At 39.7% G+C, this 26,138-nt stretch overlaps 1 protein-coding gene across 1 annotated transcript in view; it reads left to right on the forward strand.

The window, feature by feature from the left end:
- PTPN13 (protein tyrosine phosphatase non-receptor type 13) overlaps nucleotides 1-26,138 on the forward strand; it is a 210,869-nt gene that overhangs the window by 179,209 nt on the left and 5,522 nt on the right. The window contains 9 exon segments of the mRNA XM_078148659.1: nucleotides 3,108-3,264; nucleotides 7,454-7,579; nucleotides 8,120-8,208; nucleotides 9,643-9,698; nucleotides 12,761-12,864; nucleotides 15,275-15,423; nucleotides 16,663-16,753; nucleotides 19,636-19,973; nucleotides 21,144-21,359. Coding sequence (XP_078004785.1) covers nucleotides 3,108-3,264; nucleotides 7,454-7,579; nucleotides 8,120-8,208; nucleotides 9,643-9,698; nucleotides 12,761-12,864; nucleotides 15,275-15,423; nucleotides 16,663-16,753; nucleotides 19,636-19,973; nucleotides 21,144-21,359 — 1,326 coding nt within the window.

Below are 26,138 nucleotides of genomic sequence, written 5' to 3' on the forward strand. Positions count from 1 at the left end.
TGGAATCATAGTAGAAATGATATACTATAGAGAACTGGATGGATAGATAGATCTATCTATCTATCTATCTATCTAAGTAGGTAGGAAGGTAGATAGACAGGTAGATAGGTAGGTAGGAATGTCTAGGCAGGGCAGTAAATAGAATCAGGAAGACTCATCTTCCTGAGTTCAAATGTGGCCTCAGACAGTTACTAGCCGTGTGACTCTAGGCAAGTCACTTAACACTGCCTCACTTTCCTCGTAAAATGAGCTGGAGAAGGAAATGGCAAACCACTCCAGTATCTTTGCCAAAAAAATCCCAAATGAGGTCACAGAGAGTCAGACACAACTGAAATATAATTGTATTACAACAAAGGTATAGATAGATTTCTATGTGTACGTGCATGTGTTTATTCATATATGTATCTGTAATAGAGGTTTCTTAAATTTGCATAAAATAAGGCGACCGTGTGTGTGTCTGTGTGTCTGTGACTGTGTGTATGTGTAATATATGTATTTCTTCATGTCTAGATTGATCAGCCAAGGACAGTAGGGTTTCACAATCCAATATAGTTAAAATGTATCAATGAAATTGCTGCAAAAAAAAATTAATGGTCTGGTAAATGGTACATGAAATACAAAGTAGATATAAAGTAGTAACTGAGCCTTCCTGTTATTTCTTTTGTAATGTCATTAACACCTATCAGAGGCCAAATGGTATAATGGATGGTGGACCAGTCTTGGAGTCATTGAGATCAGGTTCAAGTCATTCCATAGATAAAAATGTAAACTATAAACAGGTTATTAATCAAGGTCCACAGAGGGAATTTGCACACCAGAGCTTCCTCACTAGTGAAATCACAGGGACAGAATCAGGGGATATCACTGAGTCTATAAAAGTATCTGTTTGGGGCAGCTCGGTGGAGCAGTGGAAAGAGCACCGGTCCTGGATTCAGGAGGACCTGAGTTCAAATCTGGCCTCAGACACATAACACTCACTAGCTGTGTGACCCTGGGCAAGTCACTTAACCCCATTGCCCAACCAAAAAAAAAATGGTGTCTATTTGCCAAAAGAGCCATCTATCAATACAGCAGACTGGGAACATACCTCGTTCTTGGGGAAGCAGTCACCAAAAAGAGCTATTAGCTCCACTGCACCTCTCTAAGACCTGGGCTATTTCAGAAGATAAAACAATAATTTTGTTCCTATCATGGTACACAAGTATTTATCTTGCACACCTAATGGACTCTCAAGAGACATATAATAGAGATGCCTTCCTACTGTGATTTTGGCTGACAATCTTTTAGTTTTTTGGTTCCATCTTTTAGTAATAGCTGGTCTGTCATCTGATTGAGTTTCAGATTGGGAAACAATTATAATCTATCTTTGTCATCACTTGTAAATACATGGTGTTGATTGAAAAAATGCTGTATTGAGAGTCAGCGGATTCAAATTCCAGTTCTGCTACATACCACTTACGTGGCACCGGACGAGTTGTTTACCTGTCTTGGACTTGTTTTCTTTCTCTGTAAAAAGAGGGTGGGACTAGTTTACCTCTGAGGTCCCTTCCTGCTCTGCGTCTGTCATCCTACAATTTTGGTACTCTGTCTTCAGGAAAATCCCATCTTGCTGTAAATTAGATAGCAGTTTTCATTTACTGCCTTCTTCTGATGCTTTTCTGGATTCTAAACCAAGAAGGATAAAATCAGGTAATAAAAATGGGCAGTTGAGGGTTAGCCCCCTTATTAGTCTCTCTGCCTTCGCCTGACCATGGTCCGGGCTGCCCACCATTGCCTAGGGAAGCTTCATGTTGTACTTCTGTGGTCTTATTTTTCTACAGAAAAACCTCAAGTTATTCACCATTACCCATCAATAAAAGTATGTGTTCTCATTCCTTATATCCAGACCCTTCCTTCCCAGTGTGGCCAGGCCTTATCTTTTCAGCCTCTTCCACAGAGCTGCCCTTTACACACTCTTTTTTTTTCCAGGCATTTAGGGTTAAGTGACTTGCCCGGGGTCACACAGCTAGTAAGTGGCAAGTGTTTGGTATGAGGCTGGATTTGAACTCAGGTCCTCCTAACTTCAGGGTCAGTGCTCTATCCACTATGCCATCTAGCTGCCCTGCCCTTTACACACGCTTGTTCCAGCCATTCTCCTGCCACCCCATCCAGTCATCATGCCTAGAAAGCATGGAATGCCTGGAACCCACTATCCCAATCCTCATGTGTCAAAGTTGACACCTTCCTTTAGAGCCCAGTCCAGCCAGCCTCTCCAGGAAAATTTTCCTTGTTTTTCTCTTCCTTCCCTTTTCCCCACTAGTTTGAATCAGTTTTTCCCTCAGATTTTTCCCAGCCCCTGCTTGACGTGGCTGTCCTATTTTCTCATCTTTATGTGTGTGTGCTCACCTTACTCACCTTTGGTTCTGAACTCGGAGACAGAGCATCTGGGAGGCAGGTCTGGGAGACTCTTCAGTAGTTCTCCCAGTCTAGCATAGGGAGGGGATGAGCCTTGATGAAAATGGGTTGAATTTAAATGGAATTTGTTGTTTGTTTGACACGTGCTCTCTGCTCTTATGAACGCCAGTCTGAGTTGTCCACCATGTTTAATCCTCTTATTGGATATGACCTCCCAGTCTTTATCAGGAATGTTCGGACTTTGGTGTTGTACCCCTTGCCTGTTTTTTCACTCTCACTAATCCTGGAGGATTCTTACTGTTTTGTTTACATTTGTCTGTCCCTGGCACCTAGCCCAGTGATGGCATGTAGTAGCTTTTTGGTTTGCATTTAATATATTACTCTGTCTTCAAGAGACAGGATGCAACTTTGTCCCATGGGAAATTTGATCTCACATGGCTTCTGTGGATTAGAATCTCCAAATTTTTAAAAAGTACTTGAAAACCTCAGTGTCTCTAGTGACAAGTTTCCATTTTATCAATGAGAGAGGGAATGTTTCAAACTTCTATATATTACCATGTAAAAGTTTAATCCTGGACCCCTAGGTAAGTAGAGTGTTTATGTTTCTTTTGCCCTGGTCCCCTAAATTAGACTGATTCATTCAAAAGGATAATGTTCCTTAGAAATCTGTAAAATAGAAAGTTAATTTACTTGTTTTTGCTTTGACATTTTAGACAAATGGGGAAAGAGTAACAGAAGATTCTTTTCTAGAAGAAACAAATTGTGTTTCTCAAAACAAGAATGCAGTGAACTTGATCATGCCCAGAGAGACTCCTGGAAGTTGCTTTATCAATCAGTCAACCAGCTATTCCAAGTACAATCATACCTCAGGTAAGAAGAATGAATGACTTGTCCTCAAAATATTTGGCTGAAATCAGTGTGTGTCTTAGGAATGGGACTTGGAAGGAAGAAAACCATGTAAAGCACAAGGATTTTTATGGACACTGTTTAGTCCAATATGATCGAAGCATCTGACCCTACATTTGATATTAGCATATCAAAGGAAATAGTTGTAAAAATAAGTATTCATTTGGGTGTAGGTCATGTTTCTTTTGTTCTGTGAAGCAGCGTTTCTACAACGGATCATAAATACTATCACCTAGAGAACTCACTACGGTGCCATCAGGCTCCTGTCTGATAGCATTAATCTTTGTCATATGAAAATCTTTTAAAATTTTGTTTCTGTGTTGAATTAATAATTCACTTGATATAGCTAAGGGGAAAAATCAATGCTGCTTCATTAACACCCCATCAAAAATTAATGAGCTCTTTTTGTTTGTTTTGTGATGGTAATTGGGAGAGGGTAGAATAATTGAATCATGTATCCCTAAGCACCAAACGTAGTAGCTGGTACGTAATAGGTGTTATTTTTAAATTTTAATTCAGTTATTAATATTAAATGTACAAGAGTTAATATTAATAAGTGTATTCTGTCTTCAAAAGAATGATTATAATTTTCAGAAATTAAAAATAACATATGAATTTAAATGCAGCACTCTATTCCCCTAACTGAGCACTTAAACTGGAACGTCAGGTTCCCAAAGGATGACGGGCTGTTACTCAGGGTTCTAGGTAGAACTTTGATGAGCCAGGTTTCTAGTAGTCATCCCAAGCCCCCACTAGTGTGTTCTCCATTATCAATCATTAAGCTTTCTTTTTTAAATAATTTTTTTCCATAATTACATGTTAAAACATTTTTTAACTTTTTTCTTTAAGTCTTGAGTTCCAAATTCTATTCCTCCCTCCTTTCCTCTCTCCCCTTTCCCCTCCATGAGACAGTAAGCAATCTGATAGAGGTTATATATGTGCAATAAAGTTAAAGCAAAATACTTCTATATTAGGAAGGAAAGGAGGGAGGGAAGAAAGAAGGAAAATAAAGAGAAGTGGAAGACCATTAAGCTTTTAGAAAAGGTTCCTTGTACTTGCTAAGGTAATTCTCTACAAACATTCCCTTCAAACCAGTGATGGCCTCTCCTCCTGCACACATGACCTCCTGGGGAAAGTGGTCTCAAACAGTTTAGTGATGGTGAAATATTTGTAGAGGACATGGGACCATAGGGTGTCTGCTGTGGACTGCATTTGCCACTGTGTATTGTGAAGCTGTAGTCATATGAAGAAGAGGGGGGAAAAGACAGGGAAAGAATCTCTTTCGCCTCTGAGTGACTGTCTCTCAGGGCTTGGCTAGAGCTCCTCAACTAGCCAACCGCTTACTCTTTTATATGTAGCCCAAGAGGTATGACTTGATCTTTTTTTAGCCAGTCACAAGGTGTTCCCTATGAGGTGCCATCTGCCTTTCATCCCATGGCTCAAAGACCTGTGATCCTTTAAAATTCATTAAAGGCACACCCACAGGGTGTGATATTATAGGAAAATTAATTAACACTTCATTTACTTTGTTTATTATTGATTATTTAATTATTATATTAGACATTGGCTGGCCTCAGCAAATCAACTGCACTGCTTTTGGCAAAGTTCATGTCCCAGATACTGAGTAGCTCTCTGGTAACTTGTGGAAGTTCACACATTGTCCTTTTCCAGTGCTTTCCTCAATACCTTGTACTGAAGAGCCTTACAAGAGCCTATGTGCTGATAAAGTTCAAAAACAAGTGGAAAATTAACATTATTCTATGCTTCCAGATACATGGTGATGATAGTAGGTAACAGCCAACTCTGTTCCTTCTAATGAGACGGAGGGCCACCAGGCCTTGCTGTTTGCTGAGCCGCTGCCTCCTAAGACCTTCTTAGCCTAACTCTCCTAAATCTAACCATTGGCCTTCTAGACCCCCCAATATGGTCATATGACCCCATGGCATAGCCTGAGGACCCTTGGGCCTTTCCATCCACACTCCAGATGTACCCTTAGGAGTTCTAGACCCTTCCATCCAGGGGCTAAACTTCACTGTTTTGTCTCCCTGAATTAGAATGTGATCTTCCTGAGAACAGGGACAATCTCACCATTACTCTTTCTGTCCCCAGTGCATAGTATTATGCTTGGCACATAATAGAAGAAGGGAAAGTAACGAGCAGTTATAAAGTACCTACTGTGTGCCTGGAACTGTGCTAAATGCTTTACAAATATTATTTTATATAATACTCATGAGACCTCTGAGAAGTGCTATTATTATCCCCATTTTGCAGTTGAGGAAACTGAGGCAGACAAGTGACTTGCTCAAGATCACATAGCCAGTAAGTGTCTGAGGTCAGATTTGTACTCAAGTCTTCAGACTCTAGGCCCCATTCTCTATCCACTCTACCACCTCACTGCATAAGTGCTCAATAAATTTGTAGGTGCTTAATAAATCCTTTTTCAGTGATTTAAGGCACAGCAAATGTCTCAAGGGATCACTGTCACACACAAGATGATGCTACTGGAAGTCCAGATAAAAATAACTGCTGAGTAATTTAGGACTCCCAGAATTTTTCCAAAGGATCTCTCTTAATGCACAGACCAACTTAAATGGATTTTATAACTTACCCCTCACTAAAACTTAACTTGAAAGGAAAATAAACTCAAGCCCTGAATAGATGTGGGGCTCCCTAAAGGGATTAAGCATTTGGGGTCAATTTCTCAGCATTCCCAGAGCAGCAGGCAAATGTTATCATATGCAATCCACAATGACCTCCTACAATCTGTCTGGACTTGTGTTCAGCCATCTGAAAGAAAAAAAAAGTGACCCACATAGGACTAAATAGTAACATGATCTTGAACAAATGAGTCTAGTAATGCAGTAAATAATCAGTACTTGAATACTTAAACAAGCAAAAGTTACCTTAAAGACAATAACTGACTTGAAGGAAATATCCCAAAAAACAGACTAATTACAGTTTAAAAGAGGGGGAAAAGATGCAAATTTCTGCAAGCTAGAGCATCTACGACTAGGAGTCGAATATAGAATCCAGGATCCTGCATCTTGGATGCACTGGATCCTTTCAGATGCCCCCGAATCATCCCACATGAAGCCCCCAACTCTCACTTGGATTAGCTGACTGAGTCCCCACATGGTAAATGGGTTTCTAGTGCTATTGCTGATGAGCCCCAAGCGGTGTGCTTCTCATTATCAATCAACCAGTTGAACTCCATTGACTTTTAGAAAAGGGATTTACTAAGATGGGTATAGCAAGATCAGCAGTTACAAAACCTGCCCATCCCCTAAAAAAAAGCCCAAGGCGTGCTCTTGCATAATTACACACAGAGTCAGGGGAAACATCAGCTTGAACTTAAAATACAATGGTAGTGGCACAATAAATGTAGAAAACTCACAACTCCTATTAGTTTACTGGAAGTCATTTTCATGGAGACTTCATGAAGTTTCACTTGGGTCTGTCTCTCTGCTAGGTTCCAAGCCTCAGTGCTTTTGGAGAATTCACAGCCGTTATTCTCTCTACTGTGAAAGGTCTCACTTCCAGATGCTACTTCCTCTATGGGGTGGCTATTCTTCTATATTCCTGTGTGTCTGTGTTTGACGTCAGTGTATCCTAAATGTATCTCTGCTTCTGGTCAGCTGTGTTGTCTCCTACTGGCTTAGGCTGTCTGATGACATGGTCCAGAGAGAGGGTGGGTGAGACAGAAAAACAGTCTCTTCCCCCTAAGGGCGATTCCTTCTCACAAGCTTGACTTTGTCTCTCAGGCTTATCACTTGGCCAATAACTCTGAAATGACTTTCGGTTTTATTTAATGCCAGAAGCTCAGAGGTGTATCTGATTATTTCAGCTGTTTTTATCTTCCTCTCACCCAGTGCCCCAAAGTCCTATGATTGTTCCAAATTAATTAAGGGCTTGTCAGCTTATTGGGATGAGATTTTAAGAAAATTCCTGAAAACTAGTTTAAACTATTGATTAACTGATGAATTGGGGTGGAGGTATAAAAAGATTGAAAACTACTATAAAGCACCTTGAACACTGTAGTGTTTCAAAGTATTAAATGACAAATATATGGGGAGGTGGGGCTAATACAGTACCTTTCATCTACATCTTCACTCAGTTTCTTACAGTAATGCTTCCTATGAATTTGTTTTTCAAGAAACTGAAGTACAAGAAGATGCCAGTTATGATGACGATCCCCAAGAAGATGAAGTCATCCAGTCTTTGTTGGATGTTGTAGACGAAGAAGCCCAGAACCTGTTGAACTGCGATAATACAATAGCAGGTGCCATGTAGACAAAGCTATAATATACAAATGGGTACTATCACTAGTGCACAGCTGCCTTATTTTAAGAGAACAAATCTGAGTTATTTTGAGGCCCCCTGAATTTTCCCTCCATCATTGAGCTATGGCCAACAAAAGATTTGGATAATTATCTTCTCAATCTTCTCCATTAAATCTAGAACATTTTGTCTTATTATTAAAATCCAAGAATGTGTTATTAATATCATTGTTGATTTATTTTTTAAAAATATTTTGCCCAAACATTATCTCCCAATCAAGACCACGGTTTTATTTCACTTTAATTTCAGGCATCCTTCTTGCATCATACAGTTCCAGCTGATGGATTGTGGAGGGGGATAATGATTCAATATATATTTTTTCATTTTATTTCATTATAATTTTTACTTCAGATAAGAACTTTAACCCACTATTGTGTATTTTTGGTTTGGGTGGATCCTTTTGCTATGTGAATGAAAATATTTCCCTGCCTCTGTGGTTTAATTGGTTTGCTTTTTGTATCCCAATATGTGTACCCTGCAGGCATGCTGGAGACCTTTAGGAATTTGACAGAAGAAAAAGCAGAAGACACAGATTGTGATGGCTCTTCTCTACCTGAAGATTTTCCAGAAGTAAGAGGTGTTACAACATGTCAAAGACTTTTGCCAGTGATGCATACTTACTGCCTTAAAGAATTAACTGGCCAGATCAAAATTAGACCAATTGGTAGAAATCATCTCATGAGTTAAAACTATCACTTTTACCTAATTTGGCTCCTGAAAAATGACATCTAAAATGACTAAAAATAAGTGATAGAAATTAAATTATTTAAACTGTGCATTATATGAGAATTATCTAGGTATTTACCCACATTTCTTGTTATTAACCTAAAATTATGGTAGTAGAAAGAAGTTTTCAAAGAACTTAAAATGGACAGAATCTAAAAAGAGATCACATCCAGGAAATTTCTCTTTTAGTTGACAAAGGACTAAAAGAATTGGGGTTCCTTTACCTCAGATCAATGAGGGTTGTATTTGCAGAATAGCCAAGTCCCCAGCTGATTTTTCTTTTCAATGAACAACTTGTGGTATTTGAAGTTTTAAAGAAACTATCTATTTTACTCCTCTGTTATAAAGGTCCATCACTAAATGAACATACAAATTATACCATTTTCAGTATGTAAGGAAGATTAAATGACTTTTCCATTGGCTAGAATAGAAATCAAGGATTGCAACTTTTTTGGCAGAAAATTACATAGAAATGCAGATTTCCTTGTTCTCCTCTTTCCCAGCTCTCCTGTCTTTACCACAAGATTCCAGCCTTTCAGGCACCATAGCCAGCTAAATTGTCAGATGGCTGACCAGCTTTCCCTTTTCTGTCCTCTGTCTAACTCTCATTATAACAATAAAGGGGCCAAGTAATATTTTTAAGAGACATAGACTGACTATAGAGTTGGGAAAATATCAAAGTGTATGCATTCATGCAATGATTTATTCACTCAATTCTACATTAAGAGACAGAAAGGCATAGTAGGTAGAGTTGACCTTGGAGCCAGGAACCCCTGAGTGCCTCTGGGCAAGTCACTAACCCTTTTGTGATCTATCTAAGCAGTTCTACTTTAAGTTGCAGACCAGCTATGACATGCATTGGTAGAGGGAATTTTCATCTGGAAGTTGCTAAAACTAATGAAATCACAACTTCAATGCCCACTCATATATGGAGTTATAATCTGTTCAGGAACAATGTGGAAGTTTACATTTTGTTTTTAAAGTATCCTAAGGTTACTCAGATTCCCTTTTCCATTCTCAGTTTCTCCCCATGTATCACAAATATAAAGCTAAAATATACCTCAGAGGTCATCTCTGTCTTCCCATATATGAGAGATATAGAGCCATGGTTGAGGAGGGCTGGGGACCATGAGAAGCTTTGGTGAGGCCACAAAGGACTGGTGGGACCCTCCCTAGGGATTTTCCTGATCTTTGGATCATTACAACTAGGATCTGTAGATAATGCAAAGAGCATGACTAAGGTTGAAGTACATTTTAATTTATTTCCTTCTTTTTCAGTCCACAAAGGCAGATGCCAGTGAAGACTGTTGTGAAGAAAAAGTATTAAGTGAAAGGTGAGAATCCTAAAGTCACTCTAAAACATACCTGCCATGAAAGCACTCTGATTCCCTATTCAAAATCACTTGAGTTTTTTGGTTTAAGTATTGGTTTAAAATCACTTGTTCTTTTTCTTTTCTCTTAGAAAAGTAGAATTTTTTTTAAATTTAAATTTAATTAGAAAATTTAGAATTAAAAATTTAGAAAATTTTAGAAAATAGATTCTTGTAGAGACTGATATTGAAGTAACCCCAAGTTGTTAGAATTTGGTTGAGTCCTTTCTGATTGCCATGAGAATAATTGTATTTAAATTTCAGTTACACAGAATCACAGCTAGGGGAAAAAAGAAGCAGCAGAGTTCATTACACTCTTTCTAGAACAAGTATCTGATGGGAAAATTCCCTCCCAGGGGTTCACCATAATGATGTAGAGATACATGGTCTGTAATCTATAATTTTTCACTCAGTATTTTAGCTGTATTTCACAGCATGAATCAAGCAGCCAGAAAGGAAATTCTGCCTTCTTTTCCCCTCTGTTTCTTATACCACCCAGCCATGACCAGAGAGTTAGATCCTGAGTCTTTAGAGGGAGCGTTGACAATGGCCATGTCGGGCCCCAGCCTAGGGAACTCACAACGGCACTTGAAGAAAGTATGGTACAATGGGGAGGGGACTGACTCAGGAGCCAGACGATCTTGGTTCACATCCCACCTCTGGCCTTGCTCTCTTTATGACCTGGGGCAGGCCTCAGTTTCCTGATCTGTAAAAAAAAAGTTGGCTCTTTTGCCTCCGAGGTCCCTTCTACTTCTAGTTCTCTTATGCTTGCCACAGGAGGATTTTAGCTTTCATCAAAATTTCAAGATACAACACTGAATCACTTAGATGAGGGGGAAAAGGAAGATGTTTACTATTTTGAAACCGCAAAGGAAAAAAAATGAACACCACAACACTTGTGGGTTGTATCGGGGTGTTTATTTCTCTTAAGTCTTAAGAAATGCTTATTGATTGATTGTTCCATAAATGTGTCTTCTATCTTTGGGATATGCTTTTCATTAAAATGCCTAGAGAGGAGGGTCATTTCCTGGTTTTCAGTGTATATTTTGGACCACAAACCGTGTAACCAGTATGTTCCCAATAATCTAGAGTCAGCTCATCCCAATTGCAGACTGTCACACTGCAGAGGAAATAATTAACCTTGTGAGTGCTGTAGTTTTAAGTGACAACCACAATGTCATGTTATCACTTAAAGAACTGAGAGAGAGGGGCAGCTAGGTGGCACAGTGGATAGAGCTGTGGGCTTGGAGTCAGAAAGACCTGAGTTCAAATCCGGCCTCAGACACTTGACACTTACTAGCTGTGTGACCCTGGGCAAGTCACTTAACCCTGATTGCCTCACCAAAAAAAAAAAAAAGCCAAAACCCCCCCAAAACTCAGAGAGAGAAAGTAATGACCCACATACTGATTGATACAAAAGAAATTATAACAGGCCAAAAGACATATTTTGCATTCTTGCACACTTGCATACTTTTTTGACATTTACTTATGTCATCTAAGATAACATTTCTGGAATACATGCTTGTTGGAGCTCTGATCAGTGCTTTTATCCCAGTCATTTTTTCTAATTAAAAAAACTTACATTAAAATGTCTCACACTTTTTTTTTATGGAGAAGCTAACAATTGCGGGGGGCACCAGGCTTCAAGAACTGTGATGGTTTCATGTTAACGTGATGAGAGGTCTCTAGTCAAGTGGTGCATCCCCAGGGATCTGAGCTCGGCCCTGGGGTGGTTAACGTTGTTTGTTTTTGGTACTTGTATGCATATGTTAACATTTTAACATTTATCAGTGACTTGTGATAAAGGCATGGATGGCATATTCATCACATTTGACATAAAGCATGAAGGATAGGTAACACACTGGATGACTGTCAGTCCTAAAAAATCTTATCAGGTTATTGGGCTGAATCTAATAGGATGAAATTCAATAAGGACAAATGTAAAGTAAAGTATCACAGTACAAGATATCAACTTCCCAAGTACAAATAGAGGAGACGCGATTAAATAACAGTTGTTCTGCAAAAAATCTGAAAGTTCTAGTGGACTTCAAGGTCAGTAGAAGTCAGTAAGAAGTGTGATGTAGTAGCTGAAAAAGCTGGTGTGATCCCAGGCCACATTAAGAGAACCATAGTTTTTGGTAACCAGAAGGTGGCAGTCCCACCATACTTGGCTCTTATCAGACCTCTTCTGGAGTATCGTGTTTGGTTATGAGCACCACAGCTTTAAAAGGACGTTGATTAGCTGAAGAATGTCCAGAGGAAAAGCCCTCAGGACAGTAAAGGACCTGGAGTCTGTGTTAGGAGGATCTGTTAAAGGGACTGGAAAAGAGAACATTCCAGAGGACATGAGAGATATATTCAAGTATTTGAAATACTATCATGTACTCTGTCTAGCCCAAGAGGGCAGAACCAGAAACAATGGGTAGAAATTTTCAAGAGGTCAATGTATTTCGATAGCTATGTGTCTAAAAGGGGAATGGGCTGCCTTTAAAGGGGGTGAGGGCCTTCTCTATGGAGGCTTTCAAATGGACAAGCACTCATCAATGGGAATCTTTTGGTGTATACTTTGGATTAGATGGTCACTGTTCCTTCCAGTTCTGATTTTGTGATTCTTTAATCCTTCGTGCTTCTCTTAAACTTTGAATAAATATTTGGTGACATTGTGCTAAGAGAGGGCAAGAGCCCAGGGGGGTATGGCAGGAGTTTGCATTTTGAGATTTACCTGTTGTGACTTTGTCTGAAAGAGAAAGCTTGAAAACTGATGTACCTTCAGCCTTTAGAGAGGGATCCTTTTACATGAAGTACAGAAGGCAAGGGAAATTCAGAGAAGAAGTTAACCTGGTGGCACATTGATATTGTTTCATCCTCAGGGCAACAAGGAACCAGTAGAAGGGGCTTTCATTAGATTCATAGGATTGTCAAATAGCATTCTACAAAATTACCAGAAGGGAAAGAAAATAGCCTGAGTTTAAATTTTTTTTTAATGAAACTAAAAGAAATGTCACAAATTTCTTTGCTTTTTACAGCTTAACTCAAAAGCTCAAAGGGAGGAAAGATGATGAAGGTGAAATAATGTGGGGAAGTGACAAGTTACCAAATGAGACAATAAACCAGGAAGATCTTACAAAAGGTAATTTGTAGTTAACAGTTGGTTCACTAAACCTGAACATTGCAAGAATGTAGCCAGGATTTTTTGTGTGTGTGTGTGTGTGTGTGTGTGGTTTTTTTACATGTTCGCCATTAACTGAAAGCTCCCTGTCATCCTTTTCTTCCTGTCTCATGTCACTCATGTGCCTTCTGTCACTATCTCCATCGCCCTAACAGGTGATTCTTCTCCTTGCCCTGGTGGTCTCATACCATCCTGTCTTCTCCCGCCATCTCACTTACCTTCAATCTCTCCCTGCTGCCCTCCTGCCTGCAAGCATGCCTGTATCTTCCCTATTCTCAAAACCCATCCCATTCATCCTGCTGGCTGTCTTCCTCTATCTCTCCTCCCTTTTGTGGCTAAACCCTTTGAGAAGGGCATCTACAACCAGTACCTCCATGTCCTTTCCTCTTACTCTCATCTTAACCCTCTGGCTTCCATCTGTCTCATTCAGTTGAAACTACTCTCTCCGAAGTTACCAGGTTATTTCCCAATTTAATAGCCTTTTCTCAATCCTCATCATTCTTACTCTCTCTGCAGCCTTCAACACTGTTGATCACCCTCTTCTCCCCTTCTCTCTAGGTTTTTGTGACATTGCTCTCTTGGTTCTTTTCCTGCTTGTCAGACCAGCCTTTCTCAGTGTCCTATAAGTCATGTCTGCTAACAATGGGTGTGCCTCTGAGGCTCCGTCTTGGGCTCTCTTCTCTTTCTATACCATTTTGCTTGATAATCCCATCAGCTCCCAGGACTTCAGTTGTTATCCCTTTGCAGATAATTCTCAAATGTATTTGTCTAGCCCTAACCTCTCTCCTGACTTCCAGTTTCACATCTCCATCTGCCTTATTTAACATCTCAAACTGTGTGTCCCATAGATAAACTCAACGTGTCCAAAGTGGATTCATCCCCCCCCCCCCCAACTCTCTCCTTTTCTGAATTTCCTTTTTACTCTAGATAGTACTACCATCCTCCATCACTCAGCCGGCAACCGAGGTGTCATCCTCAACTCCTCACTGTCTCTCACTGCTCCCCACCCTGCCCAATCTGTTGCCAAGGCCTGTCCGTTTTACTTTTGTGCCCCTTTTCTCTTCTTATGCTGCCTCCACCCTGCTGTAGGCCCGTATCATTTCATACGTGGACTATTGCAATAGCTGCTGGTGGGTCTGCCTGCCTCGACTCTCTCCACACTCCAGTCCAACCTGTGCACCACTCAGCTATGAAATTGACGTTCCTTATGCACAGATTTAACCTTATGCACAGATGTTATCCCCAGACCGAGATTAAATGTAAGATCCTTTGTTTGGAGTTTAAAGCCCTTTATAACCTGACCCTGTCCTACCTTTCCAATCTTCTGAAATCTTCTCCTCCCTCACAACCTACTCAGAAATTCCATCTCCCTGGCCTCCTTGCTACGCCTCACACACAATACTCCATCTCTCAAGTCTTGAGGATTTTCACTGCCTGTCCTCCATACCTAGAACTCTCTCTTTCTCTCCTCATCTCTGCTTTCCAGTTTCCCCAGCTTCCTTCAGATCCCAGCTAAAGTTCCACTTTCTGCAAGAAGCCTTTCACAGCCCTCCTTAATCTTAGTGCTTTCCCTCTGACACTAGTCCCACTTTGTCCTGTATCTTATTTATACATAGTTGTTTGCATATCATCTTCCCCATTAGACTGTGATTTCTTTAAGATACTTAATAAATACTTCCTGAGTTAAAGATTACATTGTCTAATTCATTGGTCTTATAGCACTACCTAAAAAAATGTTAGTCACCCTCCAAATCTCTCCTGGCTGAATAGTTTATACAGTAAACTCATTGTAAGGGTGGCAAAAATAGTTGTCCCAATAAGGAGAAAAGGGGATTAAAACAGATTAATCTGTACCTGCTAGATATCATCTCCTTTTTTTAGCTAATTTTTTAAAGTGATGATCAGCCATCTCTCCCTCCCACTACCTTCCCTTCTGATTGAGAAAGTAGTGAAAACAAAACCCCTGTTACAATTATGTATAGTAAAGCAAAACAAATCCCACACTTGATATGTCTGACAATATGTCTTAATTTCATCACCTCCTTATTAGGAGGAGGGCAGCCAAGTTCATCATGAATCCTCTGGAATCACGGTTGATTATTACATTGATCAGAGTTCCTAAGTCTTCACAGTATTATTGTCATTGTTCACTTCATTCAGCATCAGCTCGTACAAGTCTCAAGTTTTTCTGAAACCATCCCCTTCATTATTTCTTACAGCACAATAATATTCCTTTATGTTCACATACCATAACTTGTTTAGCCATTCCCCACCTGATGGGTACCTCATCAGTTTCTAGTCCTTTGCCCCCACAAACAAAGCTACCAAAAATATGTCTGTACATACGGGTCCCCTTCATCTTTCTTTGTAGATCACCCCTTTTTAACAAATAAAGAGCTCTCTGCCCTCCCTGTCGTCAGAGTGCTTCCTTCAGGCAATTATGCTGGTAACAAGTTGAAATGTGTGATCCGAATGTTGCGTGGTCTCCTAGAGCAAGGGATTCCTTCCAAAGAGCTGGAGGTGAGTTCCTAATGCTGCTTCTTATGACTGTAAAGGTGATGTTCTGTTGCATGGAAAAAATACCTTAACACCAACCCTTATTTAATTTCCAAATGCAAAAATCTTTTTGTCCTGTAGTGCCTTTTCTAACATATCCTTATTGCTCACTGTTTTTCCTAAATAAATCCCTATAAGACTAATTCAAAGTTAGATCTCTCTTACCTTGTACCTTGATGACTTTTCTTGGAGATATGGTTTCATTGCTTCTTAACCTTGAGGAAGGAAGAAAGGAACCCCAGAAATGTCAAATATAAACTCCAGGTGCAAGATAAAATCAACATCTGTCATCGTGCCATAGTTTTGATGTAACTGACTTTACAAGTATGCCATCTCATTTCAGAGTAGTAGTGGGTGATACTGCTCCCCTTCCCCAGCACACGCACACACACACACACACACAACACACACACACACGCGCGCGCACACACACATGCATGCACATGCGCTGCTCCCTGTGGTCCTTTTTTTCCATCGTCCATTTTTGTCAGTTGGCTTTTCTACTAGTGTCTAAGTGATACCATTACTGGCATCAATCATTTCACATTTTTTCATGCAATGATTATCACCGCCAGAAGATACACCATTTGGACAGTAGGAGAAAAACTAGTTGACAAGGGAAATGAGCAAAAGATGAAGCTTTTTGATGGTGTAGTGATACAGCATATTGCTTTTTACTGTCAGCCTGCATATTTGCTTCACAGAAACAAGAAGCCACCACTTGGGAGAATGGAGCAAGGAGGACCTTATGATGCCACTGAACTTTGTGATTCTAGGGCATTCATTATTTTGAATCAAAGTTCTTTAAATAAGTGCCCTATGCCCTCAAAAATGCGTGTTGAATCATCTTAAGGGAGAGTTACACAGTTTATATGAGTTGTCTTAAAAGTCCTTATCAAATTTGGTTATTGTAGGATTAACAATTGTTTCCAAGGAGACTTTTCTGTCTATAGTTTGTTACAGAAAAAACACATGTAGGAACTTGGCTCAGCACCGGATTACCTAATCAGGGTTGTGCTGTTATGTGTGTTTAACTTGATTGCCCCAAAACATTAGCTTAGAAAAGTAGGCCTGTTCTTTAGCATTTTATAAATTCTTCTCTGATCAACTGCCAGTCTTTTCCTATTTATACCATTTAGCATCATGGTTGTGGCCTTTTGGCTATCTCAGAAAATTTGACATTGTTTTCATTTATACTTCCAGAATCTTCAGGAATTAAAACCTTTGGATCAGTGCTTAATTGGACAAACGAAGGAAAATAGGAGGAAAAACAGATATAAGAATATACTTCCCTGTAAGTTCTAATTAGTTCCAAATTGGGTATTATTTTAACAAGAAATTATAATGACAGTTTCAGGTTTTTAAGTTTCCAGCCAGTTTTCATCCTGTTCTTCCTTCTCCCTCTCGAGTTCTCTCTCCTTCATTCCTTTCTTATAAGGAATCTCGGTTTTTTGAGCGTTCAGATGTGAATCCCTAGTACAAAATCTGTGTGACTTTAAAACTGATTGGATGGGCATCAGGTAACACAATTTCTTCAGTTTCCTGAATTTTTACTAGTATAATATTTGAGGATCAGAGAATCAGTTTTTTGGTATTTTTAAAAATAATCTTTCTTTGGATTGGCTTCTGAATAGGTAGATTTCCCAAGTTCCTGTTTTGCAACCGTCAACAATTTCTTCCTTATGCCCATTTTGTATTTCAAGAATTAACCATGTTTCTCTATAAAGCATCAAATGATTTCAGTAAACTCTTTGGAGCTACCATAGTGGTTCTCACTTGCCTTAAATTTTTGCAGCAGACTAAGACGAGTTATTTTCACCACAGTGCCGTCTACCACAATGTGCTTAGCCAAATAATAAAATAGGATTATTTGTTTATCTAAATACCTGGAAGTGATGAATAGGAGCACCTGTTTCTTTTCATCATTATGCACAGGTGCTTGGGGAGTGGTGGGTGGTGAAGCCAATTGGAACCTGCTAGGTTGTTAAATGTTTTGGGTGAGCACTTATACCTTAGAAATTAGCGGAGAAGAAGGTAAAAGTTTCAGGAAGGTGTGTGATGGCCCAGGCAATGGCTTATAAGCAAGAAAGGCAAGTCAAAAGCCAAGAAATAGTGGGTAGATTTGTTAAGGTCAAGTAGCATGAACCAGAATTTAGGAAGAAATAATTAAGCTCAGTAGGTAGAAAAATTCAGAACCCTGAAGTAGGATTCTCATATGATCAACATGACAGTTACCCATTAGTTTTAGAAATTGGCACACTGTCTAAATCTAAACATGTAAACATATACAGACTCATTCTGTTGGAAAAAATTATTAAAGGTTTTAGACATGCCAAACAGTACTACAAAAGGTATATACTTTTGGGACAGCTAGGTGGTACAGTGGATAGACCACCAGCCCTGGAGTCAGGAGGACCTGAGTTCAAATCTGGCCTGTAACACATAGCTCTCACTAGCTGTGTGACCCTAGGCAAGTCACTTAATCCCAGTTGCCTCACCTAAAAAAAAATTTTTTTAAAGGTATAATACTTGTTATTGTGTGTGTGTGTGTGTGTGTGTATCAGAAAGCTTTGTGGCTTTTTCATTTATTACTTAAGGATAGTCAAGGGAGTAATAACAGCAGTTATAGTTCTTCCTCTCCCTAGGTCCTGAGTCAACAACCATAAGTTTATTTACTCATTTTAATTAATTTTCATTGCGTTCATTGCCTAAATAAACATAGCAAACATGTAAAAGAAGCTCCTTGTGCTCACATTCTGTTTTCATCTACTTTTTCATTTTTTTATTTCTGTTTGACTGATTCTTGCTCTCTCATAGAGTGATTAGCTTCCATCTGCCCAATTCTAATTTTTAACGAATTGTTTTCTTCTATTAGATTTTGTATCTCCTTCCCAATTTGGCCCATTGTATTTTTTAGAGATTTGTTTTCTTCAGTGTACTTTTTTTCCAGTTGGCCAATTGTATTTTTTGGGGACTTGTTTTCTTCAGTGTACTTTTTTCCAGTTGGCCAATTGTATTTTTTAAGGACTCTTCTACCCCTCTCATTTGACTTTTAAAATTCTTCTTGAGCTCTTCAGGTTTCTGGCCTTCAGACCAGTTCATATTCCCTTTTGAGGTTCCAGATATGGGTTTGTTGACAATGTTGTCCTCTTCAGACTTTCTGCCTTGATCTTCACTGTTCTCATAATATGAATCTATGGTACGTTTCTTTTTGCTCATGGTGTTTGAATATTCCCTGGCCTTCAAAGAAATTGAAAAAAAAAGAAGAAGAAGAAATTGAGCTCTCCTGCTGGGGAGCAGAGGGCACTGACCCAAGCTTCTTGTGTTGGAAGCCTAGGGCTTTGTGTGCTGGGGACTCCAGTGTTGGCAGTTGGAGGCTGTAGGGTTCTGGCAGCTTAGCTGGTGTTGGGCTGAAATCAGCAAGGCTGGAACTTTCAGGCAGTTCTAGGTTGCCTGCTTTTCCTTTCCTTTAGCTTTCTTCAGCTCCTTTCGGATGGAGGGGTGTTTATCTGCCTGGGGCCCTTTGTAGTGCAGGTTTCCTTATTTTTGCTGAGGCACTGGAAGAGTTGGTTGCTGTAGAATGCCTAGGCACCTGGTGGTTTTCTGAGCCGGTTTCCATCAATTCCTCTGCCCTCACTAAGGCACTCATAGGTCCAGGTGTTGGTGTTTGCCTGCTCCACCACTTGGGCTCCAAGATCTCCTCCTGGTGTGCTAAAGTGGGGCTTTCCATTAGCTTGCTGGGATGCCTCCCTTTCTGTACTGCTCCCCTTCCCCCAGGGCAAGAGGGGCCTTTCCCATTAATCCCTCAAGCTACCTGGGCGCTGGACTGCTGCTCCCTGTCTTTCTTCTGGTTCAGCTGTTCCAGGATTTTTCCTGGGGTGATATCTTCTGGGCTTTCAGAGGTTGATGGGGAGGGTGAGAGCGACTACCTTTTTACTCCGCCATCTTGGTTCCCAGAAGCGGAAGTCCTTGCGCTCACATTCTAAGTGTACATGTAACACATGGGGAGATATTGTATGAAACTCACCTCTGCTGCTTACAAATATGTGCTGAAATGTGTTCCCCTTTTGCTAAAATGAAAATGTTAATGTCCCCCTTATCCAAGCTATTTGAAAGATAATCATTTGAAAATAAACATGTTAACATGATGACTATTTTGTGGTGGGGAAATCACAGATGATGCCACAAGAGTCCCGCTTGGAGATGAAGGAGGCTATATCAACGCCAGCTTCATTAAGATGCCAGTGGGGAACCAGGAATTTGTTTACATCGCCTGTCAAGGACCTCTCCCTACAACGGTTGCAGACTTTTGGCAGATGATTTGGGAACAGAATGCTACAGTGATAGCTATGATGACCCAGGAAGTAGAAGGAGAAAAGATCAAATGCCAGCGGTACTGGCCAGATATCCTGGGCAAAACTATAATGGTAAATGACAGGCTTCGGCTTGCCCTGGTGAGAGTGCAGCAGCTAACAGGCTTTATTGTCAGAGCATTGGAGCTCCAGGACATTCAGGTAAGTGAATAAAATCATTCTGTGCCTTGTGAGTTATCACTTTGTCAAAAAAACAGGGACACCACACGCTTTTTCTCTTTCCACGTCTGCATCCATTCACTTTTATGTCAACCTCCATAACTTTTTAGCTTCCCTGCCCACCTTCTACTCTATAGAACAGATGCCAATCTTTGGGGGTTTCTTTTGTTAGCTTTAAGCAGATCCCTCTTCACTACAAATAAGATTTAATTTACAGTCATCTGTCAGCCCTCACTCAGCACCATAGAGTGCTTCCAAAGCTGAGTATTAGAAACTACCAATTTTTATAACAGGATCTTTAGACATGAAAGATCCTCTTCACTAGTGATCTTTAATATCATAAGTGGAGAGAGTTGCATCCTTGTTGGATGTGTTTTCATTTACCTAACTCAGTTGGTAACATCCTTATACCATAAGAAGTTGTCAGATCTTCTTCATATTACACTCAAGATTAAAATAAAGCTGATCTCTCCAGGAATAAGCTGTTATTCTTCTTCCTTTAGTCCTTGCAGGTAGAGATCTCTCCAGAATGCACTATAAACCACCAGCTCCTCACAGACTCTAGAATTCTCTTTCTAATCTGTTTCCCCTCATAAATTCCTCATAGCTCCTCCTAAGATCTCATTTAACATGCACACGTTTTAAGTCTCCCTGATCACAGAGGAAGAAGTACCTTTCAGAAGGATAGTTACAACTGTTGCCTTTAGCTATTCTTTCCTTAACAAGATACAGTAATAGTACCTGTGGTTTCTGTGGGAGAGATGCCTAGGGAAACAGTTCTTACCCAGGGCATTTGTGGGGAGAGGGGGCACTTCTAGAACCTACGGGAAATCAAGAAAGCATTCCAGACATAGGGGACAGCCAGGGCAAAATCACACAAACACAAGAGATGGATGATTGTGTGTCTGGTGCAGCAAATAGTCTGTCATTTAAATGGATTGTAATTGCACAGAAGGGAGTAATGTGTAAGAAGATGAGAAAGATAGAAAGAGACCAGGTTGTAAATAGTTTTAGATATCAGACAATGGAGTTTAGAGTTTATTAATAGAAAGTCACTGGAGTTTGTTTGGGGTGTGGGAGAGGTGTGTATTAATTATTTGCATAAAAACAACATTTTTGCATTTATTTACTTATTCTGTCTTAAACTTTCAGACTGGAGAAGTAAGATGTGTTTCTCATCTGAATTTCACTGCCTGGCCAGACCATGATACACCTTCTCAGCCAGATGACTTACTCATGTTTATTTCATACATGAGACATGTTCACAAAGCAGGGCCAATCATCATTCACTGCAGCGCTGGCATCGGCCGTTCAGGGACCCTTATTTGTATAGACGTGGTTCTAGGACTAATCAATCAAGATCTTGAAGTGAGTACCCGTGTACTATCTGGATGCAAATAGTTAATTAGAATAAATAATCTGGTGCTTAAACTTAGGCAGTGCCTTGGGGGTTTGCAACTGTATGTATGTGTGTGTTATTTATATATAACACATAACTATATGTTTACATCTTTATATATAGGTAGGTATGTATGTAGGGTTTCATTCATTTTGGCTATAGCATTTTACGTAGTAAAGAAAGCCGAAAAGAGATAATAAATTCAGTTTGTAAAAATGAATGTTTTACAAACACTATGTTCAAAGCACTTTACTAATATTACATTTTGGTTTTTTCATTATACATATGCGAGGCAGCATTGCATAGTGGGAATCTGGCTGGGCAAAGATGCTGGAAGATAGGGTTCGGGTCCTGTCTCTGATACATACTGGATGTGTGACTCTGGGCACATCACCTGATCTCTCAGTGCCCCCAGGAAGTTGCCAGTTTATACTGGCAGAAATCATTTTATCACTTTGAGTGCCCTACATGAGTGAAATCAAACTCGTATAGAGACAGAGGCCTCTTAGGATTCTTGTGACCAAAGATTAATTAGAATACTGCATGTCAGCATTGGTTCCATTGTATTTTTATTTGTTTCATTAAATATTTTCTGATTACATTTTAATCTGGTTTTGGCTGCACCCAGGATTTCAGGCTGCAGGCCATGTATTTGACATCTCTGCCTTACACTAATGAAATCACAGATCCATTACAAAAGAAAAAAAGCCTACATATATCTTTAAAGCCCTGTTCTGATTCTTTAACATCACAGCATCTTAAAAACAAACAAACAAAGAAACCCCCACAGTATTCTTAATGTACATTAGCAGACCCTGCTGAGAGGGTAAAGCTTTGAGTATGAGCCTGGCAATGAATGGTGGGTCATCCAAAGACCAGGTCTGAAGGATCGTCACCAGAAGCTTGTCCCGCAGGAGGTGAATTCTTTTAGCCACAGCAGCTCCTAATTCAAATCTAAGTGTTAGTTTCTTTGTCTGTAAAATGAGAGAATTGAATTCAGTCACATAAGATCCCATCCATCTCTAAAGCTATGACCTTACAATGATCCAAAGAGCCTACTAAGGTGCCATAACCTTTCAGATCAGAGAAACACAGTATTGTTCTTACCTGGATTAACTACATGGAGAAACCGTGACCTGCCTTCTCAGCCAGACGATTTATCTGCTTTTATCTCTTCCATGAGATAGATTCTTTTATTTTTATTTTCATTTGTTTTTATTTTTATATTCTCTTTTTTTCCTTGCTTTTTGCTAAGCAATCAGGATTAAGTGACTTGCCCAGGGTCACATAGCTAGTAAGTGTCATGTGTTGTGTGTCTGAGACTGGATTTGAACTTGGGTCCTCCTGACTCCAAGGCTGGAGCTCTATCCACTGTGCCACCTAACTGCCCCCATGAGATATTCTTAAATTAGTGCTGAGCGTCACCTACTGCAGTAGTGGAATTAGATGTTCAGGGACACTTGTGTAGATGTATCTACACTAATCAATAAAAATCAGGAAGTCCCCAAATATTATATTAGATTCATACAGGGATTATAATTTGCATCGGTAGAGAGGATACACTACCATGTAATTATAGGTCTTTTGAAGTACAAATCATACAAAAGGCCAGTATTGATTATAATCCTATATTTCCAAATGGGAAATTTGAAGCACTGAGAATTCAAGTGAGAAGAGTAAGATAACATAATGAGTGATATACTTCATCCAACATTAGGCAGGTCTTTCTTCCTCTGCATAAAGCATGATTTGGCAAGAGTTCTGATATTTATTTTAAACCATTCTTTAATTAAAAGTGTGAACTTTTTACCAGAACTTATAAGTTGGTTATTAAATACAAATTGAGTGGGAAAAGTCTTAAAAACAGATCTGGAAGAAATCTTGAAAATAGTTTGGTCCAGGATCAGACTCTTATAATCTAGCCACTGCTCAGATTTTTACAACCTAACGAATAGCTCACAGGTGCTCAGATTCCTTAAGAATCTGGCTAATATGGCAGATCTTTAATAAACTTGTTAAAAAAAAAAAGAAAAGAAAATAGTTTGGTCCAACTCATTTTGTAGATTAAAAAAAAACCTAAAAAGGTTAAGTGACTTGCTCAGGGCCACATAGGTAACACAAGGTAGGGCAAGAATTTTAACTCACCTCTCACTCAGAAGACCTGGGTTTATATCCTTGCTTTCTTATTTACTACCTGTGTGGCCTTGGGAAAATCATGAAACTTCACAGGGGTTCAGTTTCCTCTTCTGTAAAGGGGAGGGCTAGACAAGTCATCTAACTAAGGTCTCTTTCCAACAACATCCTTGATTTCTACCAAAATACACACACACACACACACACACACACATATGTTTCTAAACTAGAAACAGTTGTGCACTCCCCCCCCCTTTTTTAAATAAGGCCCTAAGGTTCAAATAGACAAAACACTTTTAAAATAAGCAAACTCTATGGGGAAGGAGCCAGATTTATGCAGCTTCTTTTTCTTAAATCTAACTTTTCAGATTCCTTAAACTGAATATGCCACGTAGCGAAGGGTGTGCTGCTGCCAGATCTAACCAAGTGCAGCAATGCCTAGAAATCCAGCTTGAATTATTGTTTTGTTGATTGTCTAGACATGAGGAACAGTTTGTGGTACAGATTAAACTTGAGGGTACGTACATACCCTAAGGGTGCATTTCAGAGGGCCTGATTGTTAAACGTTTACCAGCACATTGCTGTGTCACCCAATATTATTGCTTGAGCTCGGCCAGAGTAAGGTAGAAAGCCCAGGGAATGAAGTCATCAGCAGACTGAAGGCCTGGTGATAACAACAATAATTATAACTGGTATTTACATAGTGCTTCCAGGTCTGCAAAGTGCTTTACCTCCATTATCTTATTTGACCCTCACAACACCCCATACTTAACATAGTTAATAGTGCTATGCAGGAGCCAGCTGTTACTGGCTCTAGGGAAATGGTTGTTAAATTTTCATTGTGAATATTTAGACCCTGGAAATCAGCGAACACTACAAATCAGGGCTTGATTTATTGATTGTTTAAACTTAAGAAAGTGATGGAGAAAATGTTAATAACGCAGATTGAACTTAAAAGATTATTGCATTTTCAGAGACCAGCACACTCTTAGAAACTCATTATCCACTAAACCAATTAAAACTATTATATCGTGACTGCAAGTCCTTTATACTTAATACTTCACAGTAAATTAGGATAAAGCAGGATAACATAAAATGTGACTTTTCCCTGTTTTTAGTTTTTTTTCCCCTATAAAATATGAACTGTGGGTTTATGTGGATTTATACACTCAGTAGAAGTCAGTAGTGGGATTGGGCAGCCATGGAAGTGTTAAATTGATCTTAAGATAGGCATCATTTCCAAGAATAAAGAGATTATTCCACCCCTTTGCCCTCATCTGGAGTATCATGTTCAGTTCTGGACCTGTAGGTTAAGAGAGACATTGGAGAATGTGCCATGGAGGTGCCATGAGTCCTTGCCATCTGGCAGTCATTGGAAGGAACTAGGCATAGTTAGCCTAGAGAAGAATCAGGGGAGACATAATACATCTATCATGTGTTCAAGTATTTGAAAGGCTGCCATGTCAAGAGGGAAATCAGGCTTTTTCTTTGGCTTACCAGAACGGAATGCAAGAGCCTTGGGAAAAATTACAAAGGAGCAAATTTAGGGTTGATGTCAAGAACTTTCTGACATTAAGAACTCTTCACAAGTAGAGTGAGCTGCCTCAGTAGGTGCTAGCTTCCCCATCCTTGGAGGTCTCCAAGGAGAAGTGGATGACCACTTATCAAGTATGTATCATGGGGACTCCTATCAGGTATGACAGGTTAGATTTGTTGGCCACAGAAGTGCCTTCCAGCTCTCAAATTCTATGAATTCATAACCTCTGGAGAAGGGATTATGATTCCATTTTCATTGTTTCTTCCTGTGGTACTGGTACTGGTGGTGTCCTTTGTTCTCGAAGAGGATCCAAAAGTGACATCGCTGTGCCAGAGTCAAGTTATATTGTGTCTGACTGTGGCTGATCAAACCAGTATGATCTCGGAATGTTCTACCACAGGTTGGGCACAAATAGTCCATGTGAACATTTGGGATGGATTCTATATTTTGAGCTACTTCAATTCTGCGTTGCTTGTAGAGCACAGCACCTTCTCTGATGGGGGCATGCCATGCTGAGCAGTCCTGTGCCAGTGTCTCCCAATGCACACAATCAATTCCAGAGTTCTTAAGAGAGACCTTGAGAGTATCCTTGTATTGCTTCTTCTGACCACCGCAAGAGTGCTTGTCCTGTGTGAGTTCTCTGAAGCAAGGCTGTGTGCTTGCTCTCATACTTTTTATCAAGCATGATGTTTTCAGTCATGTTATCAAACGCCTTCAGTGAGGATGAACACAGGATAAATTCTTCAATTTGAAAAGGCTACATGCCAAGACCAGAGTGGAGGGAGTGTTGGTGCACAATTTTCTGTTTGCAGATAATCGTGCACTCAATGCATCTTCTGAAACTGAGATACAATGAAGTATGGATTGATTTTCTTCTGCTTGTGCTAATTTTGGCCTAATAATTAACACCAAGAAAACGCAGGTACTCCTTCAGCCACCACATCATATGTAGAACCATCAGTTACAGCAAATGGAGAAGTTTTAAATGTTGTAGATAAGTTCACTTACCTTGATAGAATAGTTTCCATGGATGTACACATTGATAATGAGGTTGACACATGCATTGCCAGAGCTAGCT

This window comes from Phascolarctos cinereus, unplaced genomic scaffold (assembly GCF_003287225.1).
Source record: "Phascolarctos cinereus isolate Bilbo 61053 unplaced genomic scaffold, phaCin_HiC Scaffold_9;HRSCAF=440, whole genome shotgun sequence".
NCBI classification, from domain to species: Eukaryota; Metazoa; Chordata; class Mammalia; order Diprotodontia; family Phascolarctidae; genus Phascolarctos; species Phascolarctos cinereus.